General features: G+C 40.6%; 2 protein-coding genes across 3 annotated transcripts; both read left to right on the forward strand.

Annotated features, from left to right (window-relative positions):
- The first annotated feature begins 1,895 nt into the window (after nucleotides 1-1,895).
- Nucleotides 1,896-22,249, forward strand: TMEM9B (TMEM9 domain family member B). Of its 2 annotated transcripts, XM_006089640.3 has the most exons (5): nucleotides 1,896-2,083; nucleotides 4,417-4,508; nucleotides 7,916-8,024; nucleotides 9,844-9,978; nucleotides 14,683-15,834. In XM_006089640.3, the coding sequence occupies exons 1-5, from the start codon at nucleotides 1,979-1,981 to the stop codon at nucleotides 14,836-14,838; spliced, it is 597 nt and encodes a 198-aa protein (XP_006089702.1). In that variant the 5' UTR covers nucleotides 1,896-1,978; the 3' UTR covers nucleotides 14,839-15,834. The 2 variants fall into 2 exon arrangements, with proteins under 2 accessions (XP_006089702.1, XP_023610333.1); XM_023754565.1 differs by lacking the exons at nucleotides 1,896-2,083; nucleotides 4,417-4,508 and adding an exon at nucleotides 22,204-22,249 and having other exon boundaries at nucleotides 7,917-8,024; nucleotides 14,683-14,856.
- Nucleotides 22,204-23,192, forward strand: ASCL3 (achaete-scute family bHLH transcription factor 3). The gene has a single exon (XM_023754566.1). It carries the CDS (start codon nucleotides 22,216-22,218, stop codon nucleotides 22,759-22,761), a length of 546 nt encoding a protein of 181 aa, XP_023610334.1. The 5' UTR covers nucleotides 22,204-22,215; the 3' UTR covers nucleotides 22,762-23,192.
- Nucleotides 23,193-23,327: the final 135 nt, after the last annotated feature.

Consider the following 23,327-nt stretch of genomic DNA (forward strand, 5'->3'; position numbering starts at 1 on the left):
GTTGTCATAGTGGGCACTAGCAAGTGATAGCATGGCACATGTGTAGCTTTACAGGCAGCAGAGGGCAGAATATCTACTAAAGGGGCCAAGTAGAAGGGAGCATCCTAGTGATGCACATGATAAGAGAGGACTCATGATATGCTCAGAAATAACTGGGAGAACTGTGTGTGTGTGTGTGTGTGTGTGTGTGTGTGTGTGTATGCATGAGCGTGCACACGTATGTCCTGCCATAACCACTAGAGGCACAATCCAAGTAACCATCATCATTGATGCTGTTCATGACTTCATCTGTTCTCTAGCACTGGTTGGCCTGGGAAAGTGCTGGGTAGATCCAATACAGTTAACTTCATATCTATATATATAAAAGCCTAATATGCAAAGTGTCCCCTCTGGAGTTTGACCATCCAGGAGTTCGATCACTCGCTATGACATGCACTGACCCCAAGGGGTGGCACAGAACAAAGGAAGGCCCCTGCCAGCAGCTGGCAGCCGGGGAAGGGAGGCCCCGGCTGGCAGCTGGCAGCTGCTAGAGAATCTACCCGAGCACGAATTTCGTGCACTGGGCCTCTAGTTTCTTAATAAAAGCCTAGAGAGCTATTTGACCACTGGAGGGGAAAGGGGGTCAGAGGCTGCAGACAAAGCTGGCAAAACCTTGGTCCCAGATATACAAATTGTCATTTCTGTTTCTTAACCTTCAGACTTGCACACTTAAATTTAGAGAAGGCTTTTTACTCTCTTGAGCATTTCCCTCCAGTGAATTTTTCAGGCCTCGGGAAGAAGTGAGAGGGCCCAGCTGGGCCTGTGTCACTCCTTAAAAGGAATATAAAATAGGGACATCTAGTCCCAGGGAAGCAAAGAAAAGGGAGAGGAAAAGTGGGCCCTAAGGCCTGTCCTCCCTGTAAATAGAACAATCCGATGTTACTTGCCATTTGGGACGCAAAGGGCTAAATATATTTGGTGCAATATCAGACACGTTCTTGTGTTAAATTCTAGCATCGAGAATCAAAGGAGGAAAAAAAAAAGATAAAGGAGAAAAATATGGTAAAAATGCTCTAGTAAAACATTTCCACAAACAGGACGCCACCTTTTAAGAATGTTTATGAAAGAAACACGGGTATTCCGTGGGAGCAGAATTTGAAATCCATAAAGACTTCAATCTCCTATTGAGCCAAGAATGGGAGGCCCACGGTCATTCAGCAAATCCGAGGGGTTGTGATGAACCCTGTGTCCTTTAGCTATTATCTCCACTAACTGAAAACATTTTAATTGAGGACACCGTGCCATCCCCAAGGTCCTGCGGAGGACGGCCCACTGGAAAGGCGGGTCAGCGCTCCCCTATGACTTAGGGGAGCCGGTTCTTTCGCCAACTTCTCACCTTTCGGAGCCGGACCTGGCCCGGCCCAGCCCCGTGGCCGTGGCCCAGGCCGCACCTCGGCAGCCAGCCCCCCGCGGGAGGCCAGCGGGGCCCAAGCGGAGGCCGCACCCGCGAAGGCAGCTCCCCGGCTGCTGGAAACCTTGGGGGGAATGGCGTCCGGGACGCGCGTGGGCGGCAGGTCAGCCCCGAGTCCCTGCACGACCCCCGACCTCTGACCGGGCGCGCTTCCCGGGAAGGAATGGCCCGGTCGGCCCGACCTGCCGGCTGGCGGGGGTCTCTCTGGAGGGAAGGCGCCCCAGCCCCGCGGCGTCTGCGCCCCGGAAGGACAAGCCAGCGTCTCCAAGCTCTGCCGGCCGAGGCTGCTCCCCAAGGGGCCCCTCAGCTCCCGGGCCCCCGGGTCCGAGCGTCGGCCGGGCCAGCGCCTCGCAGCCTCGGGCCCTGCGCACCCGGAACAGTTTCCGGGGCGGAGGCTTTTAGGGGCCGGCCCGGCGCGGCGGGTGACGCGGAGGCCGGGACGGAAGTGCGGGCGGAGGCGCCCGAGCCGGAGCCGGAGTCGGAGCCGGTCTGGGGCCCCGGGCTGTGGGGCCGCTCGGTGTGGCCGCCATGGCGACTCCGTGGGGAGGCCTCCCGCGTCTCGGCGCCTCGCTCAGCCTGTCCTGCCTGGCGCTGGCGGTGCTGCTGCTGGTGCGGACGGCCGCCGCCGCCAAGGTGAGTCCCGCCCCGCCGAGCCGCGCTCCGCGAGCTCCTCCCCCGCCCCCGCCCGCCCGCGGGGTCTCCACCTGCTCCTCGCCCCGATCCTCTCCCAGCCCTGACCCGCGGCTCCGGGCCGCGCAGCCCCGGCAGCGCCCACCATCGCCCTCCTGCCCTGACTGTCCGGCCGTCGCCGCCCCCGCTCCCACCCCGGCCCTGACGGCGCTCTCTTTCCCGCCCCGATGCCCGCCTGCCCCGCCCGGGCAGCGACCCTCCACGTCCGCTTTCCACCCCGACGCTCTGCCGCCTACCAACACCCCAGCAGCCTCCCAGACCACACTCCACCCGTCCCCAGGCCCAGAGGATGGGAGTCCCCTTCCTCCGAGGTCTTCCCTCTTAGGTGGGAACGCAGCCATTTGCGGGAACTTGCCTGTCCTGGCAGCCTTCCTCCCAACAGGATTCAGGGAGCCCTCACCGGCCTACATTCTCCCTCACCCAGACCCCTCCGGGGCCTCTCGAGCCCTTTCTTGCCTTCGCTGTACCCGATCATTTAGTGGGAGAGGGAGGATCCAAACTGCAGGAGAGGTGAGGTGGTGGCCTTCTCCCCGGCGCCGTGTCACGGCCCTTCCGACCCCTCGTGCTGCTTTCGAGCCCCACTCCTGCCCCTGCTGTCCACACCTGGCCCCGTGCACACTTGTGCTTGCTCCTTGATGAGCTAGCTTGTTATTGGAGAAAACAGAAGGAATTCATGTTAATGAGATGGGAAAACAGAATGGCGCTTGCATTTCTTAAAAAATAAAAAATAGGAGTTTATAACATCTTTAAATATGGATTATGGGAAGGACACATCAGAGGCAGACAGATCCGGGAGTTTTTTTTTAAATGTATTTTATTAATCTTTTTACAGAGAGGGAAGGAGAAGAATACAAAGTTAGAAACATCAATGAGAGAGAACCATCAATCAGCTGCCTCCTGCACACCCCCCACTGGGGATGTGCCGGCAACCAAGGTACATGCCCCCGACAGGAATCGAACCTGGGACCCTTCAGTCCGCAGGCTGACGCTCTATCCACTGAGCCAAACTGGCCAGGGCCAGATCCGGGATTTTGATTGGAGTTCTTGCTCAGGGATTCTTGCAGAAGTCTTTCCTACCTTCCACCAGAAACAGGAACAGCAGCACGTCTCCTGACTTTCAAAACCTTGCTGGCACCCTCTGCGTATCTCTTGTCATCACTTTAGGTAGGGCACTGCAATCATGTATTTATGTGTCAGTCTCCTTTACTAGGGCACATCCTAATTACAGGCAGGAACCATGCCTTATACTTATCCGAACCCACCTGCTTGAGCACAAGGTCTGGCACCAAGCAAATGCTCACTAAATGGTTGCTGAGTGAGTGAATGAATTATCGACAACTCAGCCAGACATACCATATCTCAGAGCAGGGGGCCTGGTCCTCTGGGACTGAGGAGCCACTGCCTTCTCAGGTAGACTCCCCTTTGGAGGAAGGATCTTCTACTCCCCCTCAATTCCTATATTAGTCACCCCTTTCTCCACCTCTTGAAGTTTTCTTTATCCACAGTTGTCCTCTCTGGAGGGATTAGAAGCAAAGTTTCATGCAAAGGGTAGACTAGCTGATCTCGGCTATCCTCGAGCTGCTTCCCTTATGTACTTTCTTTCTAATTGTAGCCGAGTTGCCTCTAAAACTTCAGCCCTTCTATAGGACTCTGGCCCAACCCCTTTTGTCCGTATCAATCAATTTTGATTCCTCCCAACCCTTTTATAATCAACATTCTTATTTGTAGACACAGCTAGCCATGTATCATATCTTTCTACTGACAGGTAGATGGTGATAACATTAGCACAATTTGAGTGTTATCTGACCCATAAATGTGATTAATCAGTTACAGATCAAGTACTAAGTATTATTTTAAACTGACTTTATGTAATATTTAATGATTCATTCGCATTACCAAAAAGAACATGTATCTCTCAAAGTTATTTAAAGTTTTAAGTGAATGGTTTTAGAATATTTGGTAGGGGGTGCTTAATAAAATGTATATGGTGCATTTAAAAAAAATATTGATGATAGCTCGGCCAGTGTGTTTCAGTGGCTTAGAGTGGACCCATGAACCAGGAGGTCATAGTTCGATTCCAGGTCAAGGCACATGCCCCTGTTGTGGGCTCAATCCCCAGTAGGGGGCATGCAGGAGGCAGCTGATCAATGATCTCTCTCATCATTGATGTTTCTCTTTCTCTCCCTTCCTCTCTCTGAAATAAATAAAAACATTTTTTTAAAGAATTATGATAAACTGTCAACAAGCTCTATACTAAGTTTCCATTTTGGTTACAGAATTCGGAGGATGTTCGGTGTAAATGTATTTGTCCTCCCTATAAAGATATTCCTGGACATATTTATAATAGGAACATATCCCAAAAAGATTGGTAAGTATTCTGGATTGCTTAATTACCTGTCAGATTTCTTTCTGTGGTTGTCACTGTTAGCCCAGAATGTTCATCCAGTGTATTGTTTTCTTTTTAAGTATTTCTTTCTAAGCAAAAGTGTCAAATTCCATTTCCATTTGAAAAAAGTGAGAGTAAGACCCTGAGTGTATGATGTAGGCCTGAAGTAATATAGCAAAAACTCTAAGCCCCAGATAGGGCGGGTTTTCTATGGAAATGGGGCAGAGTTTGTGCCACCTAAACTTACTTCCTTTGCCCCCTTAAATTTTGGCCCTCTCTCTTGCTTTTCAGTGAAAGGTAAGCAAGCCTCATTTATCTGGGTTATAATTTCTACAGCTTGTAGGTTCTGGCGATATATTGCCAAATGTAGGAGACTATGTTTAAAAGTGTCAGAGACTCAGGAAGGAATGGATGAATCATGTACACCAGTTTCCCAGTTGGTGTGCCATGAATAGGTTATAGGTGTGATATTGATCCATTCAGCTCTCAGGGTAATCAGGCAGGCATGTGATGATTGAGATCCTGACTGGCTAGCCACCAGCAGCCTTCTCTGTTTATCTCAGTGGATCTTGCAAATGATAGCTTTTTCTGCATGTGCCATAAAATGGTTGGGAAACAGTTGTTTTGTCGCAGGATGGATGAGGTCATTCCCATGGAATTGTCATGTTTTATGGTTTGTAACCACAGTAGAAGAATACCAGGATAGGCATAGAAGAAAAATAGCTCCAAATGCTGTGTGCTTTCACATGTACTTGATTTCATAGATAAACAGCCTACAAGAATTTGAAAGCAAAATTAAATCTGTGCGGTTACAATATTCCAAGCTGACTTGGAAAAAGAAAAGGCAGCATTTGAGCTTGTTTAGTTTTTTTTGATGTTATTGTCTGTTCTTCTCATTTTGGTTCAATCTCATATTTGATAAGTATGTTCTTGAGAACTTGTTATGAATGTCCACATTCCACTTAAATTGTCTCATATTGCAAAGTGATGTAGCTATATTCTTATAGGTTTTATAGCAGCAAGTTATTGATATGATATAAGAAAGCTCAAATAAGTTTTAAGTTTTTCCTATAAATTTTCTAAATATATTGAGCACTTACAATTTATTCTATTAGTAATAAAATATGACTATTATTTGAGTGGCAAATAAACTCACTATTCAAGTGGTTAGCACTAATCTTTTCACTGACTTTTCTTATTCTAGATTCAGACAGAACCATATGTCATTCATCTCTGATTATTGGTCAAAAGAGGGAGGTTTGAAAATAAACAGTTGAAACAAGGCATGTTCCCTCCCTGTTTCCTTCCTGCAACTTAGCCATTTACTGAGAATAGGTGTGATATTACCCAGTTGTCACTGACAAAGTTTTTAACTAGCAGAAGGGTAGGCAAGTTATGTTATGGCCTTATGAGGCCTCTAATATCCATCTGGCCTAGATATATACAGGGTGTCACCCTAAAATGTATACATACTTCACAGCTGATAGCTTAGTTGATGTTTCTTTCTTAACCCATTGGAATTAATAATTATTCAAAGTGTATATACATTTTTTGGGACACCCTGTATTTACCTTTCAGCCTCCATTGTGCTCAGTTGTTAGCATTAATTCTTCATTGACTTCTGCTGTGTGACTTAAGAAAAGTTTGAGTTCTCTGGTTTGTGTTTGGCGTGTGATTTAAAGCCAAAAATGTCCTCCCTTTGGCACTAGGGGGAGGTGTTGCCCAGTTCCTAAAGTGGTTGAGTTCTGTATCTGGGTTCTGTGTTTACAGTGACTGGCCCTTCAGAACCAACCTTCCTGCTTCCTCTCCCACCCAGTATCTCGACATTATTAAACTGTATTCTTCAAAAGAAACACGCAATACTCAGCACTTAGATTCTCACATAACTCTTAGGTACTGTTACTCAGGCTTCTGAAGTTGAAATAGGAAACTAAGTGGGAGATAAGTCTGATATTCCTGAAGTTCAGAGAGATACAGGAGGGCTGACCTAGGAGATAGGAGCCCTGGATTTGGGTCCTTTTAGCTGGTAGTTTACTCTGTAACCTTGTGCAGGTGACTTCTCTGAAAGTATTGGGCTGGATGAACTCTGATTCTGAGCTAGATACTCCTGTAACGGGATTTAGCTTTCTCTGCCCATTTTATGCCTGCATCCAGCTGGCTACATTCTTAGTCTTCTATATGTTTGGAACAGATATCACACACTTGTATGGTGTGAGTTGTGGGACCTTACCCTTATTTGAAATGCTACCATTGGAGACTTCTTTTTTTATTATTACATACTACCTTTGTTTAAATTACAATTACTTTGTTAAGTGTAATTGATTGAACTTTTATCATTCATATTGTTTTGGATTTTCTTTTTAAGCCACAGCACAGAGGAAATGAAACAAAACAAAACAAAAAGTACATTTTGATAGGACAAATGGAAAGAATCAGCCTAGAGCATTGAGTGCCCCCAAGAAGGATGGTGGAAAGAGACAGGAAATTAGTAGAGTTCTTCTGGGAGCCAGAAATACCTAAGGAAGAGATGCCAAAAGGGAAGAAAATTGCCCAGCAGAAGGCAGGAAGACAGAAAAGTTTGCCTACTTTTGCTGAAGATGATCAGAGTAGTAGGCTCTTATTAGCTGGGGGAAGTAATAGCTTAATTATTTTCTAGAATTGACAGGTTTCTGGGAAAATGCTTTTTTTTATAGAATTGCTTTTTCATAAGCCATAAATATGTAGTTTGGAAAATAGAAAAACATCCAACAACAAAAACATTCAGCCTTTTATTTTTGATATACTTCTTCCAAGTAATCACTTTTCATTAAAAAATATTTTTGTTGTCCTAATCCTCCTTCTTTATGCTTTTTCAATAGACATTTGCTCATTAAGACAAGTAATTATTTCTTACTGTAGCTTTGAATGTTCAGGTTTCAGAATTTACCAACTGCTAAGTGTGATTAGCCATTTATATTCCAGACTGTGGCAATTAAGAATATTAGTTGATTCATAAAAGAGATAATCTCATATTTCAACAATGCCCCAGGTCACTTTAAATCATTTAAAGCAGTTTTGCTTGGTAACTAAATAAGTTTGAATATGACTCAATCTGCTAAATAGGTTTTGATCCCATTTGGGATTTTTCAGGTGCATTATAAACTTCTAACAGTAGCACCTTTGAAAATAGTTACTATATATGTGTCTTTATGGTTTCTTAGACTTTTAGATCTTACCAAATTGCTGATATCAAGAGAGGAAATTGTTTCACTTCCCTTATTGATTATTTGTTCCTTATATTCTTTCATTGGATAAGTTCAGTGATTATTCCGGATTTCAAGAAAGTTTTGATCAGTGTGAATAGAAAATCCAGCTAGACTTGAGCAGTATTTTATCTTTGTGTTTTTCAGCGATTGCCTTCATGTTGTGGAGCTCATGTCTGTGAGGGAGCCTGACATAGAAGCATACTGTCTGCGCTGTGAATGCAAATATGAGGAAAGAAGCTCTGTAACAATCAAGGTGAAAAACAAAAATCCATCTTTTCTGCTTCTGGAGTAGTTCATGATAATACTGAGACACGGAAAAATTTTTGACATAGGAATTCTATTTTAGTTACTCAAATACTGCTCTCCTCACCACCGACTTTACCTCCTTCCTCATCTCCAACCCCCAATCCCAAAGAAGGCCTGCTCTCTGCCTGCCTCATTGAGATGCTTTGTGGATTAAGATAAGGTAGATAGGCATGGTGTGTGTAATAGCACAAAAATGCCCTATGTGTAATTAGCATATTCCAGAAAAATGTCCCAGCTTCTCTGTGGTCACATATGCCAGAAGATAGTGAGAATAGCATGATTAGGCCCTCTTCTTCCTGCCCTCTCAACCCTTAGGAAGAATCATACATATAGTGACTCATCTATTCTAGAAACATCACTTCTGGATTTTAAGATTTCCTTTCTTTATTTGCTATAGGAAATGGAAGGTGGATCGCTCTGATCACCATTTGGACCTCTAATAAGTTCAGTTACTTTATCGTGGTGACTAACAGTTCTCTCCCCAGTTTTTTTATATGGAGCCTCCCATTCCTTTCCCAAAAAGAGGGCACATGGGAAATCTGGGAATGGTCAGCTATAACAGTTACAAAGATTTCTGGTGTGGTTGACCCTGTGGGAGAGCCCCTGCTGTAGCAGGGTGCTGTCCCATAGAGAAATTCTCACTGTACTTTCTAATTTTAAACAAAAATTTTGATGTATAATTTACATACCTTAAAAGTAATTCATTGTAAGTGTACAATTCTATAAATCTTAGCAAGTTTTAAACAATTTATAAAAATCTAGATTTAGAACATTCCCAAAACCCCAAAAAGGTCTCTCATGTCCATTTACAGTTAATCCCGCTCCTACCCTCAGTCCTAGGCAGTGGCTGTTCTGCCTTGTGTCTCTACAGGTCTGGACAGTTCATAAAGATGGAATCATACAGTATGTGGTCTTCTGTGACTGGTTCTTTCACTTAGCATAATGTTTTTGAGGTTTATTCATGTTGTAACATATGTCAGTACTTAATTCCTTTTTATTGCTGAATGGCATTCTGTTATGTGAATATCCCACATTTTATTTATCCACTCATCAGTTGATAGACATTTGGATTATTTCCAGATATTTACTATTATGAATAATACTGTCATGAATATCTGCTTACGTGTCTGTGTGTGGCTAAGTTTCCTTTCTTTTGGGTAGATTTCTTAGAGAGGTAAGTTTATGTTTAACTTTTAAGATACTGCCAGATTGTTTTTCAAAGTGGTTGTACCATTTTTCATTCCCCCCAGCAACATATGAGGGTTCATTTTCTCCACATCCTTGTCCATATTTGGTATTGTCTGTCTTTAATTAAAGCCATTCTTGGGGATGTCAGCACATGAATTAAGATCTCAAGAAAATCACTGGCCTAAAACATATTTTGAACATCTAAATTGATCTAAAAGAGTATTCTGTTGAAATTCATCTGCATTGCATTTTCTGCTAGGGTTCTCTTATGTTGTCTTGACAGCACTAGGACACTGTATTCAGGTGAGAAAGAAAACTGCTGTGCTAGCGGTGGTGATTAGCAGTAAGTGAAAATGGAGCTTTGAAGACTCACAAAAAGATCTCAACGACAAAATGCTTTTTTTCCGTTAATACTTTAGTGAAGAATTGAATTTGTTTCTTATGTTCAAATCTGGTTGATATAGAAATCCTGTATGCTTAGCAGATAGACCAGTCTTCACTGCGGCTTTACTATGATTATACAGAATTCTGATTCCTTGGCTTGAACAGAGATGTAACTTATTTTCAATTTCCTTTAGGTTACCATTATAATTTACCTGTCCATTTTGGGTCTTCTACTTCTGTACATGGTGTACCTTACTCTGGTTGAGCCCATACTGAAGAGACGCCTGTTTGGACACTCACAATTAATACAGAGTGATGACGATGTTGGGGTAAGTTCTCAGCATGCCCTAGCTGACAGATCATCATCATGAAGTAATATAAATGTTCGTGCACTGGAGCAGATAGTCAACTAGAGAAGCTAAAGATAGTTCTAATTTTAGTATATGTCTCTTTATGAGGAAATTGCTTTGTAAAGCCACAAATATGGTGGTTTAAACTGATGATCTTTAGTGAGTGTGTTATACAAGGCTTTGCTCTTCAGTACCCAGGGCGCAATTTTCATTGCCTTCCCCTGTTTGCATTGAGAAAAGCATCTGAGCTAGCTTTCTGCCCACCTGAACACCTTCCCTGTTAGCATCACAGGGAATATCATAGGAGGTAAAGAGGCTTTAGCGAAGGAAAGTATGAAGACCATACTGTTCTTTTCTTAATGATGTGCAGCTTGATAACCTGCTGATGTTTTATATATTCTGTTATTCTTCTTAAAAATCTGTGATCTTTAACTCTAGAGAAACATAAAACCATCACTCCAGATTCTCTTCCTATCTTTAAAACACATTTATATCCATCCATACAGTTGGTATAATCTGTATAAATGTTTTGTGGTCTGCTTTTTGTGTCAACATCATTCAAAAATGTCCAGAAAATGACATAGCCCACAAACTTGTTATTCATTTTAACTTAGAGGAATATATTGTTTGTTTTATTATCCTGTTTGGGCTTATTTCCAAATTTTCATTATTATATATATATATAATTTTTTAGAAATTACTTCTTATTTTGAATTACTTTATTGGACTATGTTCCTTAAAGTGGGTAAAATTCAGTAAAGCGTCAAGAACCAATTCCAAAAGCTAACGCCAGGATGAGCCCTTGCTAACCACAGTCAGAAGCCCTTTTACTCTTAAATGGCTTGTGGACCTGTTGGTAAAAGATGGGAAGGTGGATCCTGACTGGATGGCTTGAGTTATATCTACAAACAGAGCCTCCTTTTTTATTTTTAAATATATATATATTTTTTTATTGATTTCAGAGAGGAAGGGAGAGGGAGAGATAGAAACATCAATGATGAGAGAGAATCATTGACCAGCTGCCTCCTGCACACCCCTACTGGGATTGAGCCCTCAACCCAAGCACGTGCCCTTGGCTGGAATCGATCCTGGAACTCTTCAGTCCACAGGCCAACACTCTATCCACTGAGCCAGAACCTCCTTTTTGATCAATACAATATTGTCTCATGAATATCAGTTATGAATGCCCAACTTATTTACCCAAGATTTCATTTTAGTTTTGTTAAAAACTTTCTTAGAAACACCTCTGTTTACTTCTTTTTCCCTTGTTTCCATTACAAAATGAGTAACTTTTTATTATCAGGTACCGTGCTAGATACTAGCAATAAAGAGATGAATAAAACAAAGAGACATGTAGTCAGGCCGGTGTGGATTCATGGTTGAGCATCGACCCAGGAACCAGGAGATCATGGTTTGATTGCTGGTCAGGGCACATGCTCGAGTTGTGAGCTCCGTCTGTGCAGGAGGCAGCCAATCAATGATTCTCTCTCATCAAAAGATAGGATTAGATAATTCTTTGTTGAAGGGGGCTGCCTACATTGTTCATTGTAAGATATTTAGCAGCATCCCTGACCTCTACCCACTAGATGCCAATAGCATCTTCATCCCAGTCACGACAGTAAAAAATGTCCACAGACATTGTCAAATGTTTCTGGGGAGCAAAACCACCCTCAGTTGAGAACTAACATATGAAAATGTTATGTGTCAAAGGCCATATAAACCATTTCATTATAAGGCACATAAATAAAAAGTCTCACTTAAACTACATCACTTACAGCATTAAATATCTAGTTCCTGATTTTAGGAATAGATAATATCAAAGAACATAAAAGAAATGGATGCACAAATGTGTAGACAAAAACATGTAGGAAAGGCATTTGATTGGTGGGGTCATGTGCTTAATAACCTTTTTGTTCACCAGTGATAGATTCTCTGTGTAAGATGACCATTTGAGAACATTGTTTCTGAGAGGCCTGGCTGACTCTTGAGTTATCTGTTAAACTGATTGTCAGCAGAGAGGGATTTTCAGACCAAAGCTGTGAATTTATGGTAACAATCTGTTACCATGTAAAATAAAAAGAAGTTAAATTTAAATTCTACAATTGTTGCTTACCCAAGATGAGAGTTCACTATGTGCTTTTAAAAATGCTTTTGTTAAATTCTCAATTAAATTGTTTTAATTTTTTTCATTGTAAAGCATTTTAAATCAAGCAAGAGTTAGTACAAATAGTTCCGAAGCTCACTGTAAGCAGTCACAATATTTACTGTATTATATATCCATGACACATCATTGCTATTATCAGAGCATTACATTAAAACATGTTTTGTATTTACTGTAATTTTATCAGGTGTGAAAAGAACAAACATAAAAAGGGTAAATCTCTATTTGCATTCTCCAAGCCTCCATGACCGTGAGCAGCTAGTTCAATCTTGTTCTGATAGGTGGAGAACAGACCAAAAGAATTACTGGTTTATTTAGTCCTTTAAATTTGTTCCTTAAAAAGATCCCCCTCCCCCCACCTTGAAGAGTAGATAGCAGGATTATGAAATTGAGAGGTGCTCTGCTGAAAAAGTACATCCTTCTTCCTAATCTTGTTTATGTCAAAACAAGCCAATGGTGATAATATTTTATATACAAGTTCATCACCATATCCTTATAGTGTCATCTTAATCTACCTGAACAAAATCAGTATGTTTAGACAATATGACGCCAAGTCAAGGTTAGGTGAGCTTAAGTCTTGTGTTTGTGCTAATTAGTTAGATGACCTTGGATCGGTTTATTTCTTTGTGGGAAATCGAGTAATCCAACAACTTTAGCCTTCCTCTTCCCTCACCTTATTTCTTATATCTTCAATACATTTTTAACTTTATGAAATTGTTATTATTTTCATTTGAAGATTAAAAAATTTAATAGGCTTTGCACAAGCTGTTACATAAATTAAGTGAAAAGTTGAGGGAATTTTGGTAAAGAAGGCAGGGAAAGATTATTTATAGAAAACTTTTTGATGCAGTTATGTACATGTCTTGGTATAAAAAGAAGACTAATCCTAGCTGGTTTGGCTCAGTGGGTAAAGCATCAGCCTGTGGACTAAAGGGTCCTGGGTTCTATTCCCAGTCAAGGATATGTACCTCAGTTGCAGACTGATCCCCGGCCTTGGTTGGGGCTCATGTGAGAGGCAACCAATCGATGTCTCTCTCTCACATCCACGTTTCTATCTATCCATCCCTCCGTTCCACTCTCTCTAAAAAAACCAATGGAGAAATATCCTTGAATGAGGATTAACAAAAAAAAGAAGACCAGGTATTATAACAACACATGGTTATGGTTATATATAGGTAGATGGTGTGTATAGCTTTCTATAGACATGCTGACGCCTGCCCTAGATATATAATAGAACCTTTGCAAGCATGCACAACAAGACCATGTTGTTTCTTTACTAGAGGCAAAGTTTAGTTTAAGAGATACAACATGTGCCCTAACCGGTTTGGCTCAGTGGATAGAGCTTCGGCCTGTGGACTGAAAGGTCCCAGGTTCGATTCCGGTCAAGGGTATATGCCTTGGTTGCGGGCATATCCCCAGTAGGAGGTGTGCAGGAGGCAGCTGATCGATGTTTCTCATCGATGTTTCTAACTCTCTATCCCTCTCCCTTCCTCTCTGTAAAAAAATCAATAAAATATGTGTGTGTGTGTGTGTGTGTGTGTGTGTGTGTGTGTGTGTATATATATATATATATATATATATATATATTTTTTTAAAGAGATACAACTTGTGACTTGGCTCCTATGTTGGAACATTTAGAAGCTTTGTTAACCAGGTTTTGGGAAAAAGAGATCAAGAAAAAGGCAAACAAAAGCAATAAGTTAGTTTTTAATGCTTTTTGTCATTTAGGCAGCTGTGTTTATATCTCCTTCACAGATAGATTAGCACAGTGGTTTCCCCTGTAATGACTACAAACATCAGTGGCATTGGTTTACTTTGACCAGGATAAGTTGTTTTTCTACACAGATACCTGGGTAAGCCTTCAATAGCCTCTTTTCCTAAGATGGCAACTAGCATAGAAGCCATAGTGCTCAGCATTGAAAGATTCAAGTCTTTTTCGAATAGAAATTCTGAAGCAGTAATTCTTACTGCCCTTGGTAATAGAGGGTAATTTTAGCACATGAGGTGTCTCTTTATCTCCCAGGGTGAATGTGGCCCCAGCTGTCAAGTAACAATTCTAATATAATGGGAGTCAGATAAGATAGGTCTTTCCTCTGCTCCAGTTCAGCTATACAGTATTGAGTGAGGCAAGGAAAAGTCCTACTTTCTGTGTCTGTAGCATACAGATTTTAACATGAAAATAGATTTTCTTTCCCTACCCGTTAGGGAAGCTTCTCTTTAACATAAATGACCACTGTCTTTATCTTTGGTCCCTGCTTCTTAAAGGAAATGTCTTTGGAAATGGTGATTCATGGGAACATGACACAGATACCTCCTCATCGCTTATGCCACTTGAACCATCTGTTTCTGCAGTTGAGTTCAGCCTACTTCTAGCAGTTGAGTGCCTAGAAATGCTTGGGCAAATAGATGGTCTGTTCTTTGAAAAACCCAGCTGCTTCTGTCTCTGGCTGAACAACTGCTGTTTTGTGTGTGTTTTACACCAATTATGCCATCTCTTATGGTCTCCATTCCTGGACTTTCAGGATCACCAGCCATTTGCAAATGCCCACGATGTGCTGGCCCGCTCCCGCAGTCGAGCCAACGTGCTGAACAAGGTGGAGTATGCCCAGCAGCGCTGGAAGCTTCAAGTTCAAGAGCAGCGGAAGTCCGTCTTTGACCGTCATGTTGTCCTCAGCTAATTGAGAATCAAATTTGAGGTAACTAGAAAGCAACAATGCAGGCAACTGGAAAAAACTGACTGATTTTTCCTGGGTTTTGTTTTAACACCCTGTTGATTTCACCAACTCTTGCTGGAAAATTCAAAACCCGAAACAAAAACGTGCTTGGAATTTTTTTCTTGTTAACATATTAATAGAGACATTTTTTAAAGCACACACCAAGTCGCCAATAAACCTTATCCTATTTGTGACAAAGTACGTCTGCCTATAAATTACGTTGAAGTCCTTTACCTGAAACAGGCATTCTCTTTTTCACCACACAGTTTTAACTTGGTTTTCAAGATAATTTTCAGGTAGTTTTTTTTTTTGGCAGGGGAGGGAAGGGATGTGTGGGAACTGCTTAACATAACTTTTCTCAAGTCACTTTACTAAAAAAACTTTTGTAAATAGACTTTATCTTATATTTTTAAGTTTCATTTCTATATTGCAGTGTGGCCAGCCGCATCAAAGCCCTGACTTATCCTTTTTGAATTTTGCACTGACTGTCTTTAGGTATCTGGTTGGCCGGCAGCTGCACTTTATGGTAAACTAGTTCTGAAATGCCTGGTGCCTCTTCACAAACTGCAGATTTTCTTTTAAGTACTGTGATGTCTGATGCAGTGCATCCTAAAACAAACTGGCCACTTTCTAGTTTACTGTAATGACTAAACATAGTCTTGGCATGAGTGGTCTTTCTCATCCCCTAATATCTTTAAGGATGAATCCTAAGGACTTGGATACTTGCAATAAAGAAATTTTCTTTTAAACCAAGCCATGGATTGATGACATACACATATTGTCAGCATTTTTGGTCAGGTTGAGAGGCAGCTGTTTGAGCTGTGGTGTGTGCAGCGTTGAACAAGTAATGGAGTTCTGTGTGCCTCCCTCTGAAGGGTATAACAGTCACTGGATAACTGGCTTTTTTCTTCCTATGTCCTCTTTGGAATGGAACAATAAAAATAATTTTTGAAAAACCTACCAGTGTATCTATGTCTCAACTTTTCTCCTCCCCCTCTTTTGCTATATGATGAACTTGGAGATGCAAAGGCATGTGCACCCTATTGTGAGATCTCTTTTAGACCAGTCTAATCATAAAACATTGGTACTAAATTGCGTGTGTGTGTGTGTGTGTGTGTGTGTGTGTGTGTGTGTGTGTGGAGAGAGAGAGAGAGAGAATGCATGGGTACTAAGACCTCTGAAAGTATACATATACCATTTTGATATATTGGGAGATTTAAAATGCATGTTATAAGAAATTCTTGGCAAAAATTATAATTAAATTACATTAAATTCATAAGTATAAGGTTTTAGAAGCTATTAATGGATTTTTTAGTTAATAAAAAACAATTTTTCAGACCTACAAATTTAACCTAAATTATTGATTTTATTGTTAATATTAAAATATGTTATTTCAACTACAACCAAGTGAAATTTATGTCAAGGATTCAAGACTGGTGCTCGCTTCGGCAGCATATATACTAAAAAAGGATTCAAGACTGGTTGAATATTCGAAGATCACATCAACAGGCTAGAGAAGGAAAATGAAATGATCCTATTAATAGATGCAGAAAAAGCAAACCTCAACACCCATTTATGAAAAAAAAACACACAAAAAAGAAACACCTCAGTAAAGTAGGAATAGAAGAGAACTTCCTCAACTAGATATTCAAAGAATTTCTACAAAAACCCACAGCTTACTTAATGGTAAAAAGTGGAAGTGTTCCTGCTAAGATGAGGAACACGGCAAGGTGTCCTCACCACTGCTTTTCAGCATTGTACTGCATTTCCTAGCTAATGCAGTAAGACAAGAAAAGGTATACAGATTGGGAAGGAAGAGATAAAATTGTCTGTTTCAGATGAAATGATCATCTATGTAGAAAATAAAGAACCACAAAACAAAAACCTTAAAAAGAATGATTATAGCAAAGTTGCAGGATAGAAAGTTAATACAGAAGGTAATTGCCTTCCTATATTCTAGCAATGAACAAATGAAATTAAAAACAATACCATTTACCAATACCAGTCCCCGAAGTGAAATAGGTATTAAATCTAACAAAATATGTACAAAATATATATGAGGAAAACTACAAAACTAATGGAAGAAGTCAAAGAAGGACTAAATAAACAGATACTCAATGTCCATGAATAGGAAGACTCAATACTGTCAAAATGTCAGTTTTTCTCAACTTGATCTATAGATTCAATACAATCCCATTGAAAATCCCAGCAAGTTATTTTCTGTATTTCAAGAAACTGACTCTAAAGTTTATATCAAGAAGCCAAAGAACCAGAAAAGCCAACACAATATTAATGTAGAAGTACAGAGGAGTGACAGTATCCGATTTGAAGAATTACTGTGAAGTTTTAGCAGTCAAGTCAGCGTCAGTGTAGTACTGGCAGAATAGATCAATAGAACACAATAGAGAGCCTAATAGACCCATACAAATACAGTCAACTGATCTTTGACAAAGAAACAAAGGCAATACAATGGAGGGTGCGGGGAGAAAGCTAGACACAGACCTTATGCCCTTCAAAATATTAACTCAAAATGGACTATAGACCTAAATGTAAAACACAAAACTATACATGCCCAGAAGATAACAGGAAAAAAATCTAGATTACTGTTGGTTTGGCAATGACTTTTTAGATATAACACCAAAAACACAAATCATGAAAGAAATAATTGATAAGCTGGACTTCATTAAAATTAAAAACTAATGCTCTGAAAGACATTGTCAAGAGAAGTAGAAGACAAGCCACAGACTAGGAGAAAATAATTGCAAAAGACATATCTGATAATATTATCTATTATCTAAAATATACAAAGAACTCTTAAAACTCCACAATAAGACAACCTGATTAACAAAAGGACCAAAGACCTGAACAGACACCTTACCAAAGAAGATATGTAGATGGCAAATAAGCATATGAAGAAATGTTCCACATCATATATTCTAATAGGATATATTAAAATGACCTATTAGAATGACCAAAATCCAGGACACTGATAACACCAAATGCTGATATGGATATGGAGCAACAGGAACTCACGTTGCTGATGAGAATGCAAAATGGTATGGCCACTTTGGAAAACAGTTTGACAGTTTCTTACAGAACTGTATAACATACCCTTACTATAAAACCCAACAATCATAATCCTTGGTATTTACCTAAATGAGTTGAAAACCTGCACATAAATTTTTATAGCAGCTTTATTTAAAGTTGTCATAACCTAAAAGCAACCAAGATGTTCTTCAGTAGGTGAATGGATAAATGGAGTATATCCAGACAGTGGAATATTCAGTGTCAAAAAGAAATGATCTATCAAACCAAATTAAAAATACATAGAGAAACCTTAAATGCGTATTACTAAATAAAGCAGCCAATCTGAAAAGGCTACATACTACATGATATTCTGGAGAAGGCAAAACTATGTATGGAGGCAGTAAAAAAATCAGTGGTTGTCAGGTATTGGGGGAAGGGAGGGATGAATAGGTGGAGCACAGAGGCTTTGTGGAACTGTAAAACTATTCTGTACTTGTCGTACAGTTGTCAAAACTCATGGAATGTACAACACCAACAGTGAACTCTATGTACACTACGGGCTTTGAGTGATAATGATGTGTCAATATTGGTTCATCAATTGTAACATATATTTGGGTGGGATGTTGCTAGTGGGGAAGAATGGGTGTGTGTAGGGGCAGGAGCTATATGGGAACTCTACTTTCTGCTCAGTTTTGCTGTGCATCCAAAATTGCTCTAAAAAATACAACCCTATTTAGAAGCCAACAAATTTAATAGATATTTTAATAAACTAGGTTCACATGGATCTTCCTGGTTATGGCCTTAATCTCTATTTAAAGAATATTGACCAATATTGCACATTATGAGGCTATTACTTAAAGATAATTCTGATATAAAATAATATAACCCCCATGGTATGGGCACTTTGGAAAAGAGTTTGACAGTTTCTTACAAAACTGTATAACACCCTTACTATAAAACCCAGCAATCACAATCCTTGGTATTATGCCTTTTCCAGAATGTCACATAGTATGTAGCCTTTTCAGATTGGCTTTTTTATTTAGTAATAACGCATTTAAGGTTTCTCTGTATTTTTAATTTGGCTTGATAGATCATTTCTTTTTGACACTGAATATTCCACTGTCTGGATATACTCTATCTATTCACCTACTGAAGAACATCTTGGTTGCTTTTAAGTTATGACAACTTTAAATAAAGCTGCTATAAAAATTTATGTGCAGGTTTTCGTGTGTTTATAAGATTTCAACTCATTTAGATGAATGGGGGAGCATTCTTTTTACAAAAGACTTTGTTACAGGAGTCCAGTTTCATAAGTAAACTTTCTACTTGGTATTATGTGTTGTCATATCTACATGTTAGGTAGGAAAAAAAAAAAAACACAGCTAAACCAGAACTGAGCAGTTCTGTTTAACTGTAAGCTACTTTGCATATTGTTACTAAATGATCACCTATAAATCAGGTTAAATTTGACCAAATCCAAAATACAGCACCGTGGTGACAATACTCAGGTAAGAGACTCTTCTCCAGAGTGGCCCATGGGGGAGAATAAGAGTATGATTTATCGGAAAATCCCTAGGTACTGTTGGTAAATGATGAATTTTGTCAGCTACCTGATTATTATCTTAAACTATCAATTATGCCTATATGTTAAAAGATTCAGATTTTGCTGGTGACTAATTCATCTGGAGTAGTGGAAAGGGTTTTGGTTTGCAAGTCAAGAGACCTAGGGTCGGACCCATGCTCTGCAACTAGCTCTGCAACCTTAGCGAAGTTACATCCCCTGAGGTATTGGGTAAGAGGATTTTTAAGGTTCCTCCATCCCTAACTTTCCTAACTCAATTATAGGTGTAGTTGTAGCTTTGTTTTTCACATGCTAGATATTTTTAATGTCTCTGCAAGTTGAAGCTTTTATGCTCAGCAGAGCATCCAAAAATCTATTTAGAATGTTATCATTAAGACCTCATTTATTTCCCAGAGGAGCTCTAGGACAGAAACCGGAGACTTTTCCAAGATAGGTGAATTTGTTACTGTGCATGAATCTGGAACTGCCAGACCCCAGCACTAATAGTCTGTGTTGCTTTCTTTTAAAAACTACTCAGTTTCTACAAACATGTCCAGCTTCCACTAGACTTCCTTGATCATTACTGCATTTTGCATTCTATCACTCCATTGTGTTGTAGTTAAATGTTCTTTGAATAAAAGGTGATCATGTTTAACTGCTACTACATTGAGTAGTGAGCTTTTGGTATACCTTCCCGAAGCAAGCACTGATGAGTGAACTTTTTGGAAATGCTCAATAGAAAAGCTTCTCATGGGTGTGTCTCCAGACACAAGGCTCTATTTCCCAGGATAAAGCAAAGTCTTGTTAAAGCCTAGACATTTCTAATTACCTGTGGCATATGCAAATTATTCAGATTTCATGAGTCAAGGTTTACGATAGTATTAAATGATCTATCAGAATAAAACCATTCTCAAAAAATTTATGTGTGTGATTGGCTTTGATGGCATCTGTCTTATGTTTGGTATCCTGTTGTGTCACTTCTGGCTTGTCAGCCATAGGCAGAACAAGGCTCTGCTGTCCTCAGAAATGTAGAAATACAGGCTCCAAACTCATTGTGCCATCATTTTGTAGCTGCTGCCATACTTGTTCTTTATCTACTCTCTATCTCTGGCTTGGGAATTTCCTAACCATTTTCTCTCGGCAACTTTTTCTTTTTGACACAATGTTGGCTAGTTTTTAATCTCCCAGAGATTTTTGTTTTACGTTAGTTATTTCAGGTCATTTGGTCAGTAATTAGGAATCTTTCACTTCCTGTTTCTCTGTTTTGATTTTTCACTGGACCTATCACACTTATTTCATTCCCCCACTCCCACCCCCCTCTGAGGAGGAGTTTTTCCTGGCATTTACCCCTTTTCCAGCCTGTCTCCACATGATTTATTATAATCCTCCTTAACCCTTATCCCGAACCCCGTGCCCTTTCTGTTTCCATAGTCATTTGTCCTTCAGTAGCCACACTAGATAGGCTAGGCTTTTTCACAGGAACTGTACTACATTTTTTCACACTTGAATTCTGGTGCGTAGAGGCTGCTCCACCCATTACATAGTGCAGCCTGCAGAGTTTCTGCTTCCCTCAGGGAAACAAGTGACAATGTTATCTAATCCTACCCATAGCATTAGGGCTGAAGATATGTTTTTATTGATTTGAGAGAGAGAGAGATGTGAGAGAGAAACATGGATTGCCGCAACTGGGGATCGAACCCACAACCTAGGTATGTGCCCTGACCCGGAATTAAACCTGAAACCTATTGGTGTACAGAACGATACTCCAACCAACTGATCCACCTGGCCAGGGCATTACAGTGAATTTTTAAGAGTAAATGATTCCTTTTTTATTTTTGGATTGGCCTCTAGCACATCAGGTATTATTTAGAAAGGCTATGCTGTGAGGTGGCATGATCATTAACTAGTTTGTAATTTCTCCAACGTGTATTTTAAATATTGTGGTATTTCAGTGTTTCCCAAACGTCAGTTATTTGCATACACCTTCACAGTCTTCATTATCTGTTCCACCTGTACGGGTATTACTATTTTTCTTCAAACCAATTCACATTTTTTACTCAAGTAGATTTTATTTTTAAAATTTGTATCATACTATAAATGTGAAATCAGTATAATTCACAATAAATAGACATGAAGAGTTAAATATTATTAGAGCCTAGCTAAAAAGTACTGCTTGTTGAAGGCTTCCATCTGAGGAGGATCAGAAAGCCTCTGGGAGTGTAGGAGACACTATCACCAGACTAACACTATATCTATGTAATCATTGGAACTGGAAGAGAATTGAAAGGCAATAATTTTCTCACCAGGTGAGTCAGTATTATTTCATACTGTTTCTGTGCAGCATCAAAAATCCTCCCTCTTGCCCAGCTGGTTTGGCTCGGTGGATAGAGTGTTGGCCTGTGGACTGAAGGATCCCGGGTTCGATTCCGGTCAGGGGCACATGCCCAGGTTGTGGGCTCGATCCCCAGTGTGGGGCGTGCAGAAGGCAGCCAATCAATGTTTCTCTCTCATCACTGATGTTTCTAACTCTTCCTTCCTCTCTGAAATCAATAAAAATATATATTTTTTAAATCCTCCCTCTTACTACCCACAGAATATTGTAACCCCATCTAGTTTTCAGAATGAACTCAAAAACTATACATCAAAGCAGAAAAGTCTTTAAAACATTGATCTCTGAGAAAACTGACAATATTTGCTCTCCTTGGATTTGCCCAAATTAATAAACTTGGTTATGTTTCCAGGCTAACAAAGAAATGATGGACAATAGAAGTTACTCTAATCTGCCGGGAAAAGTGCCTGTCTTCCCTGATTCTGCCCACCTGCCGCTGAGCAGGTCCTTCTATCTGGACCCCATGGTCACTCTCCACTTGTACCCCGAGGCCTCGGTGCCATCCCCTTACTTTGAAGACCTGCCATTGCTGCCCTTTTCCAGTGATTCGCTGGCCCTGGGAAATTACAGTGAGCCCTGCCCCTTCTCCTTCCCAGTGCCTTATCCAAATTACAGGAGGTGCGACTACTCCTACGGGCCCTCCTTTATCCGGAAAAGGAATGAACGGGAAAGGCAGCGTGTGAAGTGTGTCAACGAAGGCTATGCCCAGCTCCGACATCACCTGCCGGAGGAGTACCTGGAAAAGCGACTCAGCAAAGTGGAAACCCTCAGAGCTGCAATCAAGTACATTCATTACCTGCAGTCTCTCCTGTACTCTGATAAGGCCGAGACCGAGAACAACCCTGGCAAAGGTCCCACCATCATAGCAACTGCCAGCCGCCACACGGACCCCATTTTTAGAATCATTTGACTCTGGTTCCAAATAGAAACAAATAATATCACAAAATGGGGTTTCATAACGTCATGCAGTAGTTTTCCCTAAATGTAATTTCTGTGTGGGCAGGTAATAGCTCGGATTAACCTGTGCTGGATATTTCCTACCTGGGTTTCAGGTGCACTAAACATCATCTTCTCTAGATTGAGAAGATGCTTCTTAAGCACTTTAGGGGAGCCGGAGTCCCAGGATTCTCTATACCTCTCACCTTGCCCTTCTCACATCCTTCGCCAGAGTCTCAGCCATGAGAAACTTAAAAGCATTGTGTGAGGAATGGTTCCTGAATACTAGTAGTGCACTGTGCTAACCCTCATGCTAAGCAAACACAACGAACTCCCTTGATTTGTCAAAGTTTGGTGTTTTTTATGATTTGGGGTTGACAATAAATCTATGCCTTACCCATGTCATGATGGGGAAGTGTCTCAGGTCTGTGGCAAAAGTAGTTAACAAAACCTTGTCATTTCAAGTTTTTTCAGAGTCATCTTTTTCCTGCACAGAGAATACTTCCTTAGGCAGCTTAGTGTAGAGGGTAAGAGGTCAAG

This window comes from Myotis lucifugus, unplaced genomic scaffold (assembly GCF_000147115.1).
Source record: "Myotis lucifugus unplaced genomic scaffold, Myoluc2.0 scaffold_61, whole genome shotgun sequence".
NCBI lineage: Eukaryota > Metazoa > Chordata > Mammalia > Chiroptera > Vespertilionidae > Myotis > Myotis lucifugus.

What these genes read in the sequence shown, in the direction of transcription:
- TMEM9B (XM_006089640.3), top strand. Translation starts at nt 1,979, where the DNA reads ATGGCGACTCCGTGGGGAGGCCTCCCGCGTCTCGGCGCCTCGCTCAGC. An exon ending in GAAGCTCTGTAACAATCAAG is followed by an intron (nt 8,025 to 9,843) that starts GTGAAAAACAAA and finishes AATTTCCTTTAG; the next exon opens with GTTACCATTATAATTTACCT. An exon ending in AGAGTGATGACGATGTTGGG is followed by an intron (nt 9,979 to 14,682) that starts GTAAGTTCTCAG and finishes CTGGACTTTCAG; the next exon opens with GATCACCAGCCATTTGCAAA.
- ASCL3 (XM_023754566.1), top strand. Translation starts at nt 22,216, where the DNA reads ATGATGGACAATAGAAGTTACTCTAATCTGCCGGGAAAAGTGCCTGTC.